The 19,907-nt window shown below is 40.7% G+C and overlaps 3 protein-coding genes across 5 annotated transcripts in view; 2 read left to right on the forward strand and 1 right to left on the reverse strand.

The window, feature by feature from the left end:
• The window catches only part of DSC2 (desmocollin 2), a 98,931-nt gene that overhangs the window by 51,728 nt on the left and 27,296 nt on the right, over window positions 1-19,907 (forward strand). The gene's annotated exons all lie outside the window — the stretch shown is intronic.
• Window positions 4-9,063, reverse strand: LOC309610870 (uncharacterized protein). The gene is made up of 3 exons (XM_082354415.1): window positions 6,147-9,063; window positions 5,671-5,968; window positions 4-5,144 (listed from the first exon to the last, which is right to left on the reverse strand). The coding sequence occupies exons 1-3, from the start codon at window positions 6,203-6,205 to the stop codon at window positions 5,016-5,018; spliced, it is 486 nt and encodes a 161-aa protein (XP_082210541.1). The 5' UTR covers window positions 6,206-9,063; the 3' UTR covers window positions 4-5,015.
• DSC3 (desmocollin 3) overlaps window positions 5,237-19,907 on the forward strand; it is a 40,267-nt gene continuing 25,596 nt past the window's right edge. For all 3 annotated transcript variants that reach the window (XR_014234181.1, XM_082354227.1, XM_082354228.1), the window contains exons 1-5: window positions 5,237-5,631; window positions 12,286-12,370; window positions 13,954-14,153; window positions 15,836-15,955; window positions 19,602-19,757. Coding sequence is in view for 2 of the 3 variants with exons in the window: in XM_082354227.1 (XP_082210353.1) it covers window positions 5,563-5,631; window positions 12,286-12,370; window positions 13,954-14,153; window positions 15,836-15,955; window positions 19,602-19,757 (630 nt within the window). In the remaining variant the exon portion in view is untranslated. The remainder of the gene's footprint in view (window positions 5,632-12,285; window positions 12,371-13,953; window positions 14,154-15,835; window positions 15,956-19,601; window positions 19,758-19,907) is intronic.

Below are 19,907 nucleotides of genomic sequence, written 5' to 3' on the forward strand. Positions count from 1 at the left end.
CAGGGCTCTACTTAACATTGTTTTGAGTAGGAAATAAAGTTCTTAAGGATGACTCCTCTGTGAGTTTGGAATCATTTATTTTGAGATGTCTAAAAGTACTATTTATTACTTTGGGGGCCTGAAAGGGTGATTTTAGTCAGAGATTCTCATTTTTAAAGTGAAATATTATAGTTAAGATCAAGTCTTTCTCTGACCACTATCCAAACAGAACTTGGAATCTGGGAGAAACAGCCAATTTTATTGCACATGTCAAGAACACTGCAACCTTAGGAGAAAGGGACAACAAAATAGCCTTTCTGGGATATGCCTACGTGCCTACTAGGAATATTTCTAGCTTCTCTCTCTCTTTTTCCTTTAACATTCAGGTAAGACCCCTGCATTAGGGTTGTTTAGAGGAATAGGGATCTGGTATAACCTTACACAGATGTGTGTAAGTTAAGACTAGAACTTATCAATTAGGGAAAAGTGCAGCTTATCATAATGTTGAAAGGCAAACACAAGTATGATGCTTGAAAGCAGTGCAAGAAAAGAACCTTGGTGTTTGGCTTGTTCAGTGAACACTAAGTAGCTAATTGGTAGAAAGCTATTCCTTATCTAGTGACAGAAGGGCTTGGGAAACTGGGCAGGCTGAAAAGAAGAAAACAAATCAAGATGAATAAATCTTGAGTAAATAAAATTAATGAGTAGATAATTTAAAATAAAATCAACAATTAAGAACAATAAATAATAACTGCTGAATTAAATAATTTACAGCCCATAGAGAACTGGTGGGAAAATCTGCTTCTCCACACCTGGGCTAGCTGATAGGCATCTGAGCTGGGGGTCTGCCACTTCCCCAAGCTGATTTTGAGGGATGGTCCTCCTAAACTTCCGGGAAAAAAGAAGACTGACGGGCCAATGAATCAGATGAATGACACATGGGATCTGGAAGTTGGACCATTCACACCTGTAGCCTTCCTCCATGAGTAATGCTCTTTGAACAACTGATGTACACAATGCGCTCTCCTGGCGACGTGAGAACATACAGGAGAAATTAAAGCCTCACCCGGTGGGAGGAGACTTTCACGCTGACGTGAAGCGGAGGATTATGGGATGATTCCAAGATGAGAGGGACTAAATTGACCCTGTAGCAGGGCTTTGTTACCCTGGGTTTGTCTAGTTAATGTAAGAAGTCATCACTCACACAACGGAGTTGTTGTCTGTGTGGAAATCCGTCTTCCTTCCAGCCTGGTGAGAAGTCACCAGGAGACAATTCCTCTCTCCTTGAAAGGCCTGTTTGCAGAAGAGAGGCTATTTGTCAGGGCGTCTGAAGATTTCCGTGGAGGAAGAGTAAAACCATTGTAATAGTTCTTGCATCATTTATTAATAAGGAGAGACTGAAAGGGAGCCTTTCTGAGCCTGGCACACCCTATCCGGATTGGACTATTATCATGTTGTTACTTAAACTGGATATTTCTGAATTTGAGAGATGTACAAATGTTCAATTTTTGAATGTTTGTTGCAAGGTTAGAGTGAAAGGTCACACCTCTGTGGCTGGGAGTGTTTTCTCCGGAAAGGAATGGGTAATCCTACTGTCAATCACTCTGGGTAGAAATTAATCCTCAGGAGTAAGGACACAGCACAGAAAAGGAGGAAAGATAAACTTCTGTTCCCTGGGAGGCCAGGGCTCATTCTGGTCTAGGCTCGAGGTTCTCTTTGTTTCCTGGAGCATTTCCATGGGGGTGGAAATAGAGCTGGGAGGGGTGCTTGCCATGAGGTTGATGGGGATCGCGGGATGGCTCTCGTCCTGAGCAGCAATGCAATATTACAGGTTACTCTTCACTTCAACTGTCTCCAGCAGTCTTTATAAATGACCAAAAAAAAAAAAAAATCTAGGCCGTTCTTAGCGGCGCTGTGGGAAATTAGTGGAGGACCTATGGCCACACTTTGGGAAAGGTGGTACAGGAAAAGCAGCAAACTCTCCTGGAGGCTGGAAGGGCAGTAGCAGAGTTTAGTACTCTTAGAGAAAAACAGCAGTGGAGATGAGAGAATCCGACCGCCCAGTTGCCAAGCACCAGGGAAGAGCCTTCTCTAAAAGAGCAAGTGGATACACAAAGGGGAGCTAATTTCTAAAAATTAAGTCTGAGAACGCTCCTGGCATTTGAGTCCATGTTTGTACAGTATTTCCCACTCTTGCTCCAGCAAGCAATTTGTTCGAATACTGTTCATTACCATGACTATTTACCCTAAATAATATTCTACAGATGCTTCTGAACTAACGTCTCAGGGCAGAACTCATTCTGTGTCACTATTAGGACTATTCAACATGAAACTTTTACTTGGTTTTAATTTAAGCTTTTCATAAATATCTCTTCCCTTACCAGCAAATTTGTTCCAAACATCATACAGTTGTACTGGTTGTGTTTTATAGGCGTGTGTGAGGGGACCCACATTTGCGGTGTCACCGCCCACATAAACCACTGCGGTGAGTGGGTGTGTGAGACCAGCACCTGTGGGCACGGAGTTGTGCAAAGCAGCCTTCTCAGTGGGCTAGGAGTCGGCTCCCAGCTCCTAGGGTCTTTACCCTTTCTGTGGCCAGAGATTCCTCCTAGATACAGAGAACTCTTCCTAATGATCTTAAGTTTGCTTTCTACTGAAAATTTGTCAATTCACCTGGATCCCTGAAGTTTTATACGTTAGCTTAAGATCACCTTCCATTTTTGATCTTCTATTTATTGCTGCTCTTACCCTCAAACTAAGAAGATAACAAGGAAAAATAATATTTCTTTCCCATTTTTGTACATTATTCTTTTAGTAGTGACTTCCAACTGACTTTCCAGTTTGGGGTACAGGGTATTAAAATAAAGATATTTCAGAATAACTCTTTACGCTTTATGATGTCTCATGATGATTTAAAATTAATTTTATTATAGAAGGCATCCAGTTCTAACTATATTCAAACTAAAGCTCATGTTTTAAATAAATTTTCAACAATTTCATTTAAAATTGTAATCTCCACAGGAAAAATAAAAGCAATTTTTAAATTTGTCTCCAAGTCATATTTATAATTATAACTGCCTATGAAGATTCTTTTCTAAATTATAAAAACACATTGCTTTTTATTAGGACTTTAATATACTCATGGTGGACAAATACATGTCTTAGCAAAACAGGAAATTCCAAGATAGTTATATTCCATATTGTTATTATTCAATATTCATATTGCACCTAGAATTTTACAATACAAATAGAAAATATCACCAATATGCTTTCTTACACTATTTCTGGAATAGATTCCTATAATTTTTATTTTGGAGAAGTTAAACATAGAAGCTCAGAGTAACTGTCATATATAGTCAGTAGGTTTAACAATCGCCTTAATTATACAGCAAATGATAGCTATCTTATGGTTTTAGTCACATGGAAGACAGTAGTAATCAGGTCAGACTCTATTAGACAAAGTTGAAATCACTGAAAACTAGGGCTACTGAGCATAAAGAAAAACATTTCAAATCTTTTATTCCCTAAATATTAAGGAAAAGCTACATCATGGCAGAAACAGGTTCATTAATGAAGTTAATGAGCCCATTAACTCACCCAAAGTGATCATCTTTCTTGCAGATTGAGGGGACGGTTCTCCATCTCTTCTAGGATGAAATTCAACTTCTGAGCCTCGTTTGTTAGGAGACTACCTTTCTAACCTAATTCTCAGCACAGAAGGTCTTCCATCCAGTGGTTCTGAAGAAACTCCTTTCTATTTCCTTGATGTGGGAAACCCTCACAAGACTCCTGAGAGCTCCACTAGGGCTATTACTATCGTCTTTGCCCCAAACATGCTCTTACCCTTCTCCTTTTCTCTGTTGTTTCTTATCTCAGGCATTATTTAGTTCTGGAGGCTGAGGGTCCAAAATCAAGTGCCAGCCAATTTGCTTTCTGATAAGAACTATCATCCTGGCTTGTTTCTAAAGTCGGCCTGGGGCCAGAGGACACTTTGAGAGGCTGGTCTTGAGGTCATGGGTCAAGGTGAGGGTCTGGAGGATGGGAGGTGAAAATGGTTGGAGTGAAGCGTGGAGAGCGCTCTCTGAGGTTGGAAGAGTTCTTCCATACGAGGCCTCCAGAGGTGAAACAGGATCTCTGATGGGTGCATAGGAGTCTTGGATGCCTCAGAGATGGGACTGGGAAGCTCAGCTTAGGGTCTGAGTCCTGAGAGCTTAGGCCTGTGAGTTTTAGGGAAACACATGGTTTAAACAAGCAGCCTATTGGGGTGACCAGGGTGGGATGAATGAAGGCCTTAGTGCCTTCTCTGATTAATCTGCAGTGTCTGAGGGTCCTGACCTTGGAACTTGTGCATGGACTTCAAGAAGCAACAACACATATGTAAGAGGGAGTTCATCCTGAGTCTAGTAGGTGGGGCCTTAGAGGACACAAAACTCAGTCTAGAGAGAAACAAAGGAATGTGCCCTAGTGCTGTAAGCTTCTTCTCTATTAAAGGTTTAGCATACTGGGCTATGATGAATGCCTTTATTCTTCCCTCGTAGACTTTGAATTGCTTTGGGCAGGAACTGGGTTTTGTGCATTTCCTTTCCTCCAGCCCCAGTGCCTGTGCAACTCTGGGCAGTGATAAACATTTGTCGAATGATATTGAATCTGGAAGCCTCATTTTATACTAGAAGCTTTTGTGTGGTAGATTTTTCTTTTACCACAAACTGAAAAATTGCGTCTTAGTACAATTACCAGGTAATTACTCAAATCAATAATTTCATATAAGAAGAACAAATTCTTAGAAGACTCAGATAAGGCCACGAGATTGGCAGGAAATGAAAGCTTTGAGTGTAATCCCTCATATTTTGGGTGCGTGAAAATGGTAAGATAACAGAATTTCCTTTATTTGCTTTTAATTTCTGGTATAACAAGTGTCAGCTTATTCATGCCTCTTGGGATAATTTCCCCTGCCGTCCTTTATCTTATCGTGTGAGTCAAATTTGGGAAGAATACATGTATTTTGCATTAACCAGGAGACTTTGCCCAGCATTTGATCAGGTGTTGAAGGGAGGATCCGCTGGTCCAATGACAAGGGTGTTGCTGGCACCCAGGAGCGCCCGTGTTGGGGCAGGGATCCCTGCAGGCGGTTTTGGGTTCTGCAGTAGGAATGCGCCAAGCAGCATCTGCGAGGAAGACGCCACTGAGATTTGGGCGGAAGGCGTGGCAGCCGGTGGGGTGGGGGTGGGGGGAGATGGTCGGGGCGTGGGAGAGCTGGCAGAGAGGGGGTGACCTGGACAGCTTTCCCGCGAGCGAGCACCCCGCGCGGCCTCCGAGAAGCCTAAGGGCAGGCTTGGGCAGCTCCCCAGAGGCTCTCGCGGTGATAAAACTTGAGAAAAAACGAGGGGCGGCGCGGCGTCTCCCGAGTCCAATCCTGTCTCAGGAGTGAAAACGCTCTCGGGCAGGCAAGCCTGAAAAAGGCCCGGGCGACGTAACGAGCAGCTGAAAGAAGCGCACCTCCGCACCGCTGCACCTCGGCGGGCTCTGGTCTCTTGCGTCCCACCCGGTGCCTGCGTCCTCCTCCCCGGCCCCGCGCCCCCCGCGATGGCAGCCACCGGGCCCCGGAGCTCCCTGCGCGGAGCCCTCTGCAGACAGCTACTGCTGACCCTTGTGGTGAGTGGAGCCCGGGCGGGGTGGGGCGCGACCACCTACCCGGAGCCGGGATGCGGCAGGGGGGCGAATGGGCCCTGGTCCTGCGGGGGGGAGCGGTGGGGGCGAAGCGGTGACCTCAGCTCCATCTTGGGGGGGCGGGCACAGACGAGCCAGATTCGGGCTCTGAGGGATGAGGATGGGAAACGAGTCCTGGAGGGACGGTTCCGGACTGAGGGTTTTGTTTCGGACTTGTTCGACTGTTTGAATTACAGGATGGGCTCCCGCTTCGCTGAGCTCTCTCGTGCGCCGTGGCGAGTGGGCCGGCTTGGGGTTCGCGCTCCTTTCCTGGCTCCTAGGGCTGGTGATGATGGTTGGGGTGGGTTTGGGTAGAGAGCGAAGAAGAGTATTGGGTTAGGTTTTGGAGGATCCCTGAGTGAGTTACAGGGGCTGACCCCCTACCCCAGGGTCCCCTGGGATGGGGACGCTGGTGAGAGGAGGGGTTGGAGCGGTGCCCCTGGGTCCCGGCGTCGAGTTACCTCTGAAAAACGGCTTCCAGGTTTTGCCTCCGTTGAAGCAGCTCACCGGAGCGGTCCATCCCCGCTGGCCACCCGGAGTGTACCTGGGGCACGAGGGCGTGCGCGGCTCGATTAAGGATGGGGATTGGGTCGGCGGTGTAATGGGGGGAGTGGGGTGGGGCAGAGGGGATAGAATCAGGCTGAGAGGAGTGTTGGGAGAGGCGTGGGATTGGGTGGTTCTTTGTCCGGCTCCAGGCAGGACTGCGCAAGCCCAGAGCCCAGCCTGGGGTCTTCTGTGCCCAGGAAACCTGAGCCCCAAGATGAGATCCACCCCGAGAGGAAGGTACGGACAAGTCTCGGATAACTCGCGAGACACAAAGCAAAATATCGGGAACTCTGTGCGATTACGCGGAGCTGCGGGCGAGACCACGGCTGCGCTCAAGACGTGCTCTGGGAAGAAGCTGCGAACCCCCGACTGCCCCGCGCTTGGTCCGGTGGCGAGAGGACCAGCCTGGCTCGGGAGCAGGTCGACTCTGGCTACTTGGATTCTTGCTGCTCTTCTGCCCCCAAGCAGGGCATGTGGGTGCAAGCTTTGACCTCTCTGAATCATCGACTTATGAATAATGGATTAGTAGTTATGATCTAAGATATATTTATGGACAAGGAATTGTACAGATGAGGGCGTCGACCTGTCAGGCAGGTGTTCCAACAAAATGAGCTGAGAAATGACTCTTTACAAGTGGGAACTGCTCTCAAAGTGTGCTCTTTTGTGACATCTTTCTAAGTGTTTCCAGCTAATATGTTTAAAAGCGTGAATTTAGTGTTTTGTGTTTTCCCTGTGAAAGGAATCCCGGAATGGGGAGAAAAAAAAGAGGAGGTGCTGTGTTCTCAAGATTTCTCGTGTATTCGCTGGAGGGGAGGGCGTGGAATGCAAGGAGCTGTCCGGGTGGCAGGGTGTGGTGGTGGGAGTACTGGGGCGTGGCAAGGCAGGAAGGTGCCTGTATATCTAAACAAGGATAGCATCAGCTTTAGTGTATGACTTCCTCGTTTAGGATTATTTTTTCAAAGAATTGCCTAAAGTTTAGATTAAATGGTCTATCTGGGGACTTGAATACTAGAGAGTGTATATAGAATAATTTCTTTCACCTGCAATCCTCAGTTTACAGACAACTTCAATTTCTGTCCAGATGGATAAGTTAAGACTTCTGTTGACCATCCTATATCTGTATTTCCTTTTGACTCCTAGGACTCTCCACTTTTCAGTATAATATTAAGGGCATAACATTTTAGAAACGCAGTTTTCATTTTATGGATCCCTTAATGGATCTCTCAGAGACAATTCTTTGTTTGAAGAGAGCTCTTCAAAGCAAGTCTTTAACAGAAAACTGAGACTTTTAAGGTGTTAGCTTTCCCACTGAGCTGTCCCATAGGTTGTGGAATCTTCCCTTCTGCACTTTTCTCCTGAATCTGCATCCCTTTCCCACCTTTCTATCCTCAGTATACTCCAAACTGCTACAATTAACTACCATTCCTAATCATCCTCCCACACACATATACAAAGAAAAGGAAGAAAGGAGAGGGGGAAACTAGAAAAGAAACGTGTCAGATCATCCCATTATTGTTGAAAGCACTGAGTATCTCTTAAAATGTTTCTCCTTTTAAAGTAGCAAAATTGTTAGGAATGGTGAAAACTAATTCACATTAGCTCAGTTGCTCAGATGTCTTCTGCCCTGTTATAAATAAGGAGATCCTTTTATATGTGTGCTGAATATTGTTTGCCATATCAAATCCACTTTGGGCATTATATTTACCATTATATATTATAAATGGTATGTACTTGGACATGGTTAATCGATCACTTGCTAAAAGGGCTCTTCAAAAGGAATTAAAATAGTATTTTTCTTTATAACATAACATGCTGTTCCCCTTGGAGTATGTGAAATTCTGCCTGCAACCTATGTTGACAAACGGGCATTCTATCTTTTCAGACTTTATAGCATTTGAGAATAATGTGACTCCTTTAACAGACTTTTTGTTATTATTGTTCTTGATAACATTTGACATATTCAATTTTTAAAATAAAAGTGAGTATAATACCTTCTATTATCTTTTGCATTAGTGGGGAAAAAAAGCTTAGGACAAATAAAAGAAATAAATGCAAACTAGTTTATTTCAAAACCACGATCTTAAGGAAGTCAGAGTTGTAGTATATATTTATATCAATGCATTATCACCGACCTTCTTTAATGGAGATTATTGGTGCTTATATTGAGATACAGCTAAATGGTACAGCACTCTCTGAGTCACTAAATACATGTAAGCTGTGCACATTTTTTGGCCCTGTTGTAATCCTTGTGGCAGTTGCCACCCCATATATGACATCTCTGGTGACCTGTAGCTAATCATACTTTCCATTTAACTAGAATCCCATCATACAGAGTTTGGTTAGAAAGAAATTTAGTAGACTCATCAAAGCACTGAGAATACAGAAAGGTAAATCTTACAATTCAGGGTGGTAAGAACTTGAAAGGTAAGATTTCCGTCTTGAAGGTGGCTAGTGTCCACAGGAGAAACGACGAATTGAAAATTCTGTAACCGATATGCTCAGTCAAGATCTCCTTTATGTTTCAGATACTATATAAATTTCTGTTCTTTGGCTTCTTTTTCCTCTATTGAAAAAGGTGTTATTTTAGAAAGCCTACCTTGCGTATTCACTCTAAAACTGAACAACAGCACAAAAATGAAACACTGGCAGGTATGCCTGTGTTTTCACTCTCCCTTTGGCATTAGATAGTTCTATCAGGATTTAATGATTTGTATGATAAGCTTTGTATGATACAATTAATACAATTTGGACAGTACTGTAAAGTGAAACAAAGCAATTCATTTCTCCCAGACTAGAGTAGATAATACTTTATATTATCAATTTTTAAAACTTAATTTGTTACATTTTAATATAAAGTTGCTCGCAACTCTAAGTTTTATGTCAGATATTTAAAGTTGTCCTGGAGGGTTCTTCATTAAAATAAATTCTTTTATAACTCAAATACTCAATCCATAATTCATTAATCTTTAAAAATTATTTTGTATGTTGTATTTTTTTTGTTGGGCACTCATCTGTACAAAAGTTACTTTTTTTTTTTTTTAAGTTACTTGCCATTCTTTTATTTATTTAATTATTTAATTATTTATTTATTTAATTATTTAAGGCTGTGTTGGGTCTTCGTTTCTGTGCGAGGGCTTTCTCTAGTTGTGGCAAGCGGGGGCCACTCCTCATTGCGGTGCGCGGGCCTCTCACTATCGCGGCCTCTCTTGTTGCGGAGCACAGGCTCCAGACGCGCAGGCTCAGCAATTGTGGCTCATGGGCCTAGTTGCTCCGCGGCATGTGGGATCTTCCCAGACCAGGGCTCGAACCCGTGTGCCCTGCATTGGCAGGCAGATTCTCAACCACTGCGCCACCAGGGAAGCCCCCAAAAGTTACTTTTAAAATAACTTTAAAAGTCATTAGTTCATCATTGCTAATCTAATGGTGGTTTTACTTTATTTTATTTTTTTACTTTATTTTCAGTAATATATCCAATGCCCACAAACATAGTATCAGATTTCTTTATAATTCAGGAAACATGGCATAACTGAAATCTATATATGAGTATCATCCTTTCCAATATCAATCCCTTATATTAATGAATTAATTGTACATGCTTTCCAGTGATGTACTATACAGCGACGAAGATGAATGGACTGCTGCTATATATTCAGCATGGATCCATTTCACAAACATAATTTGAGGAAAGAAATCAAGTTGCATATAATTAGCATATGACTACATATATTTAAAGCCTAAAGTTGGCAAAACAAACCAATCTTCTTTAGGGAAACATACTCATGGGATAAAATTAAGCAGAAATGGGGAAGTAAATGATTTACAAAAAAATATCATTCATTAGTGGTTACCTGAATTTGGAGAGGTTGAAGTCAGGAAGAAAATGCAGTTATATAGGGACTTTGAAAATAATAGTAATGTTTTATTTCTTAACTTTGAAGGTAAGTGCCCTAGTGTTTCTTTTATTATTTCTTAAAATACACGTGTACTTAGAATATATCTTATGAAGAACAGTTAAAAAAGGAAAAAGAAACAAGTAATATAGAGGATTAGCAAAACCAAACGCTATCATTTGAAAGTATAGACCAACCTGCTATGATTGAACAAGTGAAAAATAGAGAAGGCACAGATAAGACAATATTAGCAATAAAAAGAGGCACAGTTATGGAGAGGACAGATGTTTTAAAAAGTAGATAATAATATATTATTCTAGTTCATTTGAAAAGAGACAAAATAGGCAATTTTCTACAAGACACAAATTACCAACATTGACTCGAGGAGGTATACAAACTGTAAATAGACTTATAAAGACACTGAATTAGAAGCCAAATGTCTCCACATACACACACTGTCATATCCATCAAGCCCAGACCTGAGATAGGTGAATTTTTCCATAATTATATGGAACAGATAATCTCTACCTTATATACATTGTTTCAAAGAACAGAAAAAAGTGGAACTCTCCCGAACACATTTTATGAGGATGGTATGAAGTTGAAAAGTAGTAGGCTGATCTTACTTGTGGACATATATTTGAAATATTAAAATAAGTGGCAGCAAACAAAACCAATAATGTATTTTTAAATATGTAAGGGCCTATTTATGGAATTTCAGTTCCATTCCATTCATCTATATGTTTGTCCTTACACTAGTACCACTCTGCCTTGATTATTGTATTTTTATAGTAAGTTTTGAAATTGGGAAATCCTTCAACTTTGTTCTTTTTCAAGTTTATTTGGGTCTTTGGGTCCCTTGCATTTCCTCAAGGATTGAATTTTAATTTCTGCAAAAAAAGCTATTTGGGATTTCAATAGGGAGTGCATTGAATCTGTTAGATGAATTTTGGGAATACGTCTTTTAATCTATGAAGATGGGATATCTATTGTGAATAGAATTCTTTGCTTAATTTTGTTTTCAGATTTTTTTATTGCTAGTATATAGGAAAACAATCGGTTTTTGTATGTTGATCTTGTATCCTGCAACCTTGCTGAAACCACGTATTATTTTTTTTTATAGTTTTTAGTGGATTCTTTAGGATTTTCTATGTACTAGATCATATCATTTGAAAATAGAGACTATTTTATTTCTTCTTTCCCAATCTGGATGCCTTTAATTTTATTTGTGTGTGTGTGTAATTGCCGTGGCTAGAACCTCCAGGACAATGTTGAATAGAGGTGGTGAGAGTAGGCGTCATTATCTTGTTCTTTATGTCAGAGGAAAGCATTCAGTCTTTCTCTGTTAAATAGGATGTTTTTCATAGATGCCCTTTATCACACTGAGCAAAATCTCTTGAATTCCTAGTTTGTTGAAAGTTGTTTTTTTTTTTTTTTTTAATTAATTAATTAATTTATTTATTTATTTTTGGCTGCGTTGGGTCTTCGCTTCTGTGCGAGGGCTTTCTCTAGTTGCGGCAAGCGGGGGCCACTCTTCATCGCGGTGCACGGGCCTCTCACTGTCGTGGCCTCTCTTGTTGCGGAGCACAGGCTCCAGACGCGCAGGCTCAGTAGTTGTGGCTCACGGGCCCAGTCGCTCCGCGGCATGTGAGAGCTTCCCAGACCAGGGCTCGAACCCATGTCCCCTGCATTGGCAGGCAGATTCTCAACCACTGCGCCACCAGGGAAGCCCCTGTTGAAAGTTTTTAATTTTAAGTCGGCATTGGATTTTAACAATTGCTTGCATCTATTGAGATGATCATATGGCTTTGTTCTTTATTCTTTTTTAAAAACTATGTTATTGAGGTGAAATGGACACACAAAAAGCTGTGCATATTCAATGTACACCACTTGATGAGCTTGGAGATAAGTATGTACCCGTGAGAACATCATCACCATCTATCCCATAAACATATCCATTACCTCCAAGTTTCCTCTCACCTTCTTTATATATTATTATTATTTTCTTTTGGTAAGAACACTTAACATAAGATTTACTCTCAGCAAAAATTTTAAGTATACAATACAGTATTGCTAGCTGTAGATCCCTAGGACTTATTTATCTTGCATATCTAAAACTTAGTTCTTTATTCTATACTGTATTAATGTGACCATTTTTTCCTAGGTCTTCAGTTTTGCTTGTGAAGCTTGCAAAAAGGTGATATTTCATACACCTTCCAAACTAGAGGCAGACAAAGTGGTTGGCAGAGGTGAGCAATTTCAAAACAGTGTTTTTAAAACAAATTTAATTTACTTATGCTGGAAAGAGCATGTTATCCAATCTTTGCCTTTTGGAATTAGCCTGAACCAATAATTAGATACAAGTCAAGTTTAAAATATATGTTATGTTCTTTAGAACTCTGTAGAATTCTGTCATCGATTCTAATGAACATGTGCTAATCCATGCTTTTGTAGTCAGTTATGTTTTAACAGTAAAAATTACATAAAGAATTACATGTAGAATGTAGCCCTTTCATTACTCTAGGATTCTAAGCACCGGAGAGATATAGGTAAGGACCTGAGAGAATCAGAGCAGTATTTTTATCAATGCCATAGCTGCAGTGAGAAATATAACAAGGTGAGCTATTCCATTCAAAACTGAGCTTAATCAGCCATTTGCACACTTGAGAAGTTAGGGAACCTCAAACTTTCCCAACAGCTGGGAAGCTCTGCCCAGGTGGACTTTCCCTGTGGTACAGGGAATATTGGAGGAAAGCATCATGTTTTTTTCAGAGATATAGCTTGTCCCAGAGATACCACATTAATTTTCAACAGAGTGTCCCATTTCTGGGAAGGAAGAAAGGAGAGGATGTAAAGAGAAGTCAGGGGTGTTCCTCCAGGGGAATAGAGCAGAGGTTATCACTCTGCTAAAAATGTGAACACGAGAGAAATATGTCATCACTTCTAAATATGTTCACTTCATTTTGACTTAACGTTTCCATCTGTGACAGATTTGGATTAAAGTGAAAACACTATACATGGGTAACATGAATCTTTTGAGATGATATTACTTAAGTGAGTATTAGGTTATTACTTAAGTGTGTATTAACGTATCAGTTTGGTTTCTGTCAAAGCAGATAGTGGAAGAATGGGATGGATTTGATACTTTTGATATAAGTATCAAAACACTTGTATGATACTCATATTTTATGACTTTTCACTTGGGAAAATTCTCAGGGGGAGAAGATTCCACATAGAATTTCACTGGGGAGCCCAGGAAGGCAAGGAACAGGAACACGAAGAGAACTGTGGGCCCCAGGGGCGTTGGTGAGGGTCGGGGGATGTGACAGAAAAGTGCTCGTGGGAAGAATTTAAAGATTTTTCTTACTTGACTATTTGCCAAACTCATACACTCTGTCACTCTTTGTGTGTAACTTCTGGCTTAACACAGGTGTATCTTAAAAGACTCAGACTATATTGTTAAGGAAAACTTTTCTGTTTGTTTATCCAGGTGTGTGGGGGGGCATGTAGCTCAGCTTTGTCATGATTGCAACACACAGACGTCTTTAATAGGAAGATCATTTTCATAAGCCTGTTAGAAGCATATAAAGGTTTAAAACACCTTATTTAATACAAATATACAATCCAGAATTATCATTTTTTAACAGAGAAAGTATTATCACTTTTTAAAAATACATGTAAAGAGTCTTGTTAAGATATTTGATAAATGCAGAGTGATTGGTTCATTTCATTTCACTTCAGGATTTTGAAGAAGATTGTATGAATTATTTTAACACTGTTTTTCTTTTTGCATGTGTTTCTTACTTTACAACTTGGAAATTCCTACTTGCAGTTAATTTGAAAGAGTGCCTCGGATCTGCAGACCGCATCCAATCCAGTGATCCTGATTTCAGAGTTCTAGAAGATGGGTCAGTATACACAGCCCATGCTGTTGTGTTGTCTGATGAGAAAAGATCTTTCACCATATGGCTTTCTGACTCAAAGAAACAGACACAGAAAGAGATTCCTGTGCTCCTGGAACATCAGAAGAAGGTATTCAAAGTACATTGATATTTTCAGGCATGTTTTTCTTCTCATTAAAAATTGCAAAGAAGACAAAAGAAAAAACAGGATTTATTTTCCTCATCTTTTCTCTTTCCTTCTGTTTGCTTTCCCTTCCTTCCTCCTCCCTTCCCTCCTTCCCCTTCCCTTTTCAACACTGGTTAGACATTGGATCTTACTTTGTTAAATCTAAATGACACCTCCTCTGTGAAGGTTTCTTCCACCTCTAAAGTCTACTTGCTTTTGTATGCCAGTGTCAGTTTGGTTATCCCTCTGTTGTAGCATTGGGAATTTTTTATTAGGGCAAACAATTTACCTGTAGTTGTTAAAGGGCATGAATCAATCCCTTTTGTGTTTATAGTCTCATTTATACCTGACCCACAGTCAATAGGTACATGTTAAATTAATATTAAGTGCAGTAGTTCCCAGTGAATAAGAGGTTGATTTCAAGTGCCACAGTGATTCTGATGTTAAAATAGGATGGAAATCCTGGAGGATGTATGCGTCTGAATGGTATTAGCCACCACTCAGTGATTGTTGACTGTAGTTCTAAATTCCATGTCATGAGGAATGCCATTGTGAAAGTACTCACTGGATTACAACTAATCGATGTGAAGTGTATTAATGAAAAAGTCATCTAAATGCTAAAATGACTGCTTAGATGGAAATCACTAAAAACTCCAATAGTATGTTTTACAGTGATGGAAATGTTCTGTAATCTGCACTGTGTGATGTGGTCACCCAATATTAATGGCTACTGATACTTAGCATGTGGCTAGTACAACTGAAGGATGGAATTTATATTTTATTTAATTCTAATTAGTTTAAATAGTCACATGTGGCCTGCGGCTACCATATTGGACAGTGCAGGTAGAGTGTTCAGGCAATGAAGAACACGCATTATCTTACTATAGTTCACCTGAGAGCATGAGGTTTTAGCAGAAAGAACAAGTAAGTGCCGTCTATAGATTGTCTGAAAGAGGATGTGTTCTCCATCCCATTTTGGGATGCAACGGGAAGAACTGAGAGTACAGTGATAATTTTCCTAACCTGAAAGTATGGTCAGTGTTAGAAAGGTATGTGAAATGAAATTCTTTGGTTCATGAAACTGTTAAAGTCTGGATACATTCTTTCTTTCTTTTTTTTTGTTTTTTTTTTTGTTTTTTAAATAAATTTATTTATTTTATTTTATTTATTTTTGGCTGCATAGGGTCTTCATTGCTGCACACGGGTTTTCTCTAGTTGTGGCGCGCGGGGGCTACTCTTTGTTGTGGTGCACGAACTTCTCATTGCAGTGGCTTCTCTTGTTGCAGAGCACGGGCTCTAGGCACGCGGGCTCCAGTAGTTGCGGCACGCAGGCTCAGCAATTGTGGCTCACGGGCTTAGTTGCTCCGCAGCATATGGGATCTTCCAGGACCAGGGCTCGAACCCGTGTCCCCTGCATTGGCAGGCAGATTCTTAACGACTGCACCACCAGGGAAGCCCCAATGGATACATTCTCTCTTATCCTTCTAACACAAAGAAGACCTTATTATCTGGTCTTTAGTTTCAGCATGGAAATTCCTGACACTGAGCCTCCAGAGAGGTGTTAGATTTATGGTCCATCCACTATTTTACAATGAAGTAGGCTGTGATGCTTTTGTTTATTGTTAATTTTCTTTCTCTAAATTCAGGTACTGAGGAAGAGACACACTAAAGAGACTGTTCTCAGGCGTTCCAAGAGGAGATGGGCGCCTATCCCCACCTCAATGATGGAGAATTCCTCGGGCCCTTTCCCTTTGTTCCTTCAACGAGTAGGTTTTCCATTCCTTCTGATTGGGATTGCTAAATTAGTTCCAAGAGTCTGTTTTGTCCAGGTTTTAATAACTCTTTAAACATTTACAAATCAACAGATTTGATTGAAGATATTCATGAAGAGTCATAAAAGTACATAAAATGGGAAAATCACTAGAAAACTAATAATGAGAAAAACTAGAAAATCACTAAAAAACTAATAATAATAATATGAGAAAGACTCTACAGCCATTAAATGATCTTTATTAGTTTATTCATTCACTTAGCAGCCGGCTATTGAGCACCTACCCTGTCCTGTGGAAGGCACTGCTCTAAGTACTGAAGCTAGAAATACATTTAGTCATGGCCTTTGCTCTCATGTATTTTATGAGTCTAGTGAGGAAGGTAGAAATAGGCAAATGATCGCAATACTGCATGATGAGTGCTGAGATGGGGCTGGGTTGGGGTGATTTGAGAACTCATGGGCTGAAATGCTGTAAAAAACAGAAAAAAGACTTAGAGGGGGAGGCATCTGAGCTAAAGCCTGAAGGATGGGAGAGTGTCATGCAGGGAAATCATTGTGGAAGAAGAGAGGGGGACAGAGGTGCAAACAAGCATGGCTCCTCACAGGAGCTCACAGAGCTTAGTCTTCCTGTGTGTGATGGGCGTGGAGCAGGGAGATGGGGCAGAAGAGGCAGGTAGGGTCCACCCAGAATTGGCCAGGTGTGCTCTGCTAGACAGTTTAACTTTTTCCTAAAAACAAGTCATTTTTAAGCAGGGTCGGGTTTACTTTTCATAAAGATCCAAATGGAATATACACAATGGAAATAATGACTGAGGTGAGGCTATGGCATTGTGCTTGCCTTTTTCCCTTAAATTTCTATTACTGTGGTTGATGTTTAATACCAATGGTGCCACCCGTGTCCTACTTGTTTATGTTTTTAACTATGCTTCCAGTGTCTTTCACACTTGTAGAGAATTCTATCCAGTTCTGGACCCTTGTTTCTTCTCTTAGATTATTGTACTTTAAGCACTGGTGAAAGCATCTTAAGAAATGATTTCTGTTTACCAAACTTATACTGATCAGAGGTAATTTTGGTCTTTGCACTGTTAAACCAGTCATCACTTCTAGTCCTCATTTCCTTGACGTGTGTCCATTTGATTTAGCTGACCTGTCCCTCCTCCTTCACGTCACTTCTAGTACAACATTCACCTAGTTTTCCACTTTTCTCACTGGCCACTCCTTCTTCATATGTTTTGCTGGCTCTTCTTCATTCCCACATCCCCACAACCCTCACCACCCTGACCCCTCAATCTCTAAGTTTGGAGAGCTCCAGGGCTCAGACTATGAACCTTGTGTAATGTTTATTTATATTCACTCTCTCAGTGATCTCATCCAGCCTCATAGCTTGAAGTACTTTTTATACATTGGAAACTTAAGACTTCATATCTCCAGCCCAAACTGCCTAATTAATATTCCTACTTGGAATTTCAGTAGACATTTCAAACTTAACATATAAAAATCAAATGTTTGAGTTTTCTTATAAGAAATATCCTCCCCTCTCAGTTAATGGCAGCTCCATGCTTTCAGTTCTTGGGGCAGTAGAGTCAGTTCAGTAAGGTTTTAGTTGTGGAGAGCACAATTCTCTTTAAGGAATTAACAGAGGGATTTACTATAGTGTATTAAACAGTTTACAGAATTGTTGCGAAGGTTGAAGAAACAAACTTTAGGTTGAATTTTCAGGAACGAATCTCCTAGTTACCCAACAGAATCTATAACCAAGGGACATACTGCTTTCTTCATGATGGGGAAGCCAGTCATTTTAGAGCTAAAGTGCCACTGCCATGGTCAGGAAGCTGCACTGGGCAAGGAACCATCACAGGCAGGAAGCTGCTCCTCCAAATGCAGCTCCAAAACAATCTTAACTGCTCCCATCAGTGTTCACAAAAAGATTGGTCTGTATCCTGTCTCTCAACATCCACAAAGTCTGTGAAAAACCACTAGAACTTCTGCTGCTGCAGGAAAAAAGAAAAAAAAATTGCACCACAAAGTGCCAGCAAAAACAGTAGAAGCAGCAAAAAGGAGGCATCTATCTCCCTTATGGCTTCCAAATTTCATGCAAGCACACCTGACTGTCTGTATTTTAATTCAGAACTCTCGTTTCAAGAGACCCTGGAAAAGGGAGAGTTTTTGGTTTGTTTTTATCTGACTCTTTCTAATAGCTACACTATGAGAGGACACAGTAGAAGGAGATGAAATCGATGCTGAGCCCCAATTTACCATATCCATCCATTCTTTATAGTTTAAATTTTAATTCCTGTATTATAATAGGATAAGGCTATAGCCACATTTTACCAAGATCTCAAATCATAGTGGCTAAAGCATGACAGAGATTTAGTCCTTTCATGCCAATGTGTGATCTGGTAAAGAGATTCTAATTTGAGAAATCACCAGGGGCCCAGGCTTCTTTCCTTTTAAAGCTTGGCCATCCTTGCAGGTTCAAGATGGCTCTTCATTGCGTCCCAATGAGGGGAAACACCCCTCCACTTTCTAGAGTACAGTCTGGATCCTGCATGTATTATTTTTGCTCACACCCTATTGACCTGACTTTTTCGTGTGGTCATACCTAATTGCAAGGGAGACTGAGAAAAGTCTTTCTTCCAAGCAATCTTGTGCTCAACTGTACATTCTAATGCTAAGGAAGATAGGCAGAATAGACATCAGGGGATACTTGCACCCACTGTGACATAGTGTCATCCCTGACTTCTGTTTTCACACCACGCAGCCAACCCATTGGCACATTCTGTTGGCTGTATCTTCAAATTATATCCAGAATCTAACCACTTCTCACAACCCCTATTGCTACCATGCTGGTCTAACAAACAGTTCTCTCTCCCCTGAATTCTTGCAGTAACTTTCTAAATGGCCTTCCTGCTTCTTCCTTTACCTGCCCACCCAAGTCTAATCTTAACAGAACACCAAGAATTATCCTTCGAAAATATAAATCACATACTACTCTTGTCTAAATTCTCCAATGGCTCCCCGTCTGACTCCAAGCAGAAGTCAATATCCTTGGAATCTCTTACATGCCGTGGCCCTATTACTGCATTCGTCCTCCTCTCCGACTTCCTTTTCCCCTAGTTCTCTCTATTCCAACCACAGTGGCCTCCTTGCTCCTTGAACACTCCAGGAACAACCCTGGTCTGGTTGTTTTGCACTTCCTGTTTCCTCTGCCGGGAAGAGTCTTCCCTGTTTATTCTCATTCTTTTAATTTTTGTTAATTCCCCTCCCTAAGGAACATTACAACTGGCATTCCTTTCAACAGTATATGAGAGCCCCTGTTTGCCTCACCCCTGTCCACAGTGGGTATTATTGTTTTTTTCTACCTTTGCCAAATCACTAGATGGGAAACTGTGCCTTAATGTGAGGTTGTCTTTGGTTACTATTTATGTTGAACACTGTTGTCATTAAATTTGAGCAGTTTAAAAAAATCTTTTGCCAAATTACCATTGTTCATTACCATTTTGCATGTTGATGAAGTGACAAAGGTGATTATTATATTATTAAAGTCATCTCTTTAAAATAAAAAAATATATAAACATATAAATTGTATTTAAAAATAGCATTTTCATGAAAAATTTTTTACATATGCTTTTTCCTCTTAGGTTCAATCTGACGCGGAACAGAACTATACCATCGTCTACTCAATAAGTGGGCCTGGAGCTGACCAAGAACCTTTAAATCTGTTTTCCATGGACGGAAAAACTGGAAATCTATATTGTACCCAGCCTGTGGATCGTGAAGAATATGATGTTTTTGATGTAGGAGTTTTATTGATACACATAACTTTAAATGATTAAACTATAATCATAGTTTAAACTAAACTTTTGATAGCGCATCTACTCTTTCCTGTCTTCTGAACTTCTTCTTAGAGGGGATCTGAAAGACAAAGGAAATAGATTGTGTAATGT

Source organism: Balaenoptera borealis, assembly GCF_965194805.1.
Source record: "Balaenoptera borealis genome assembly, chromosome: 14".
Taxonomy (NCBI): Eukaryota; Metazoa; Chordata; class Mammalia; order Artiodactyla; family Balaenopteridae; genus Balaenoptera; species Balaenoptera borealis.

Bases quoted from the DNA above. Each gene is read 5' to 3' on its own strand.
- LOC309610870 (XM_082354415.1), bottom strand. From the start codon at position 6,205: ATGGACCGCTCCGGTGAGCTGCTTCAACGGAGGCAAAACCTGGAAGCC. The intron at 5,969-6,146 runs GTAACTCGACGC...CATCATCACCAG, and splicing joins CTGGAAGCCGTTTTTCAGAG to CCCTAGGAGCCAGGAAAGGA. The intron at 5,145-5,670 runs GTAGGTGGTCGC...TCTTCCTCGCAG, and splicing joins CTGCCGCATCCCGGCTCCGG to ATGCTGCTTGGCGCATTCCT.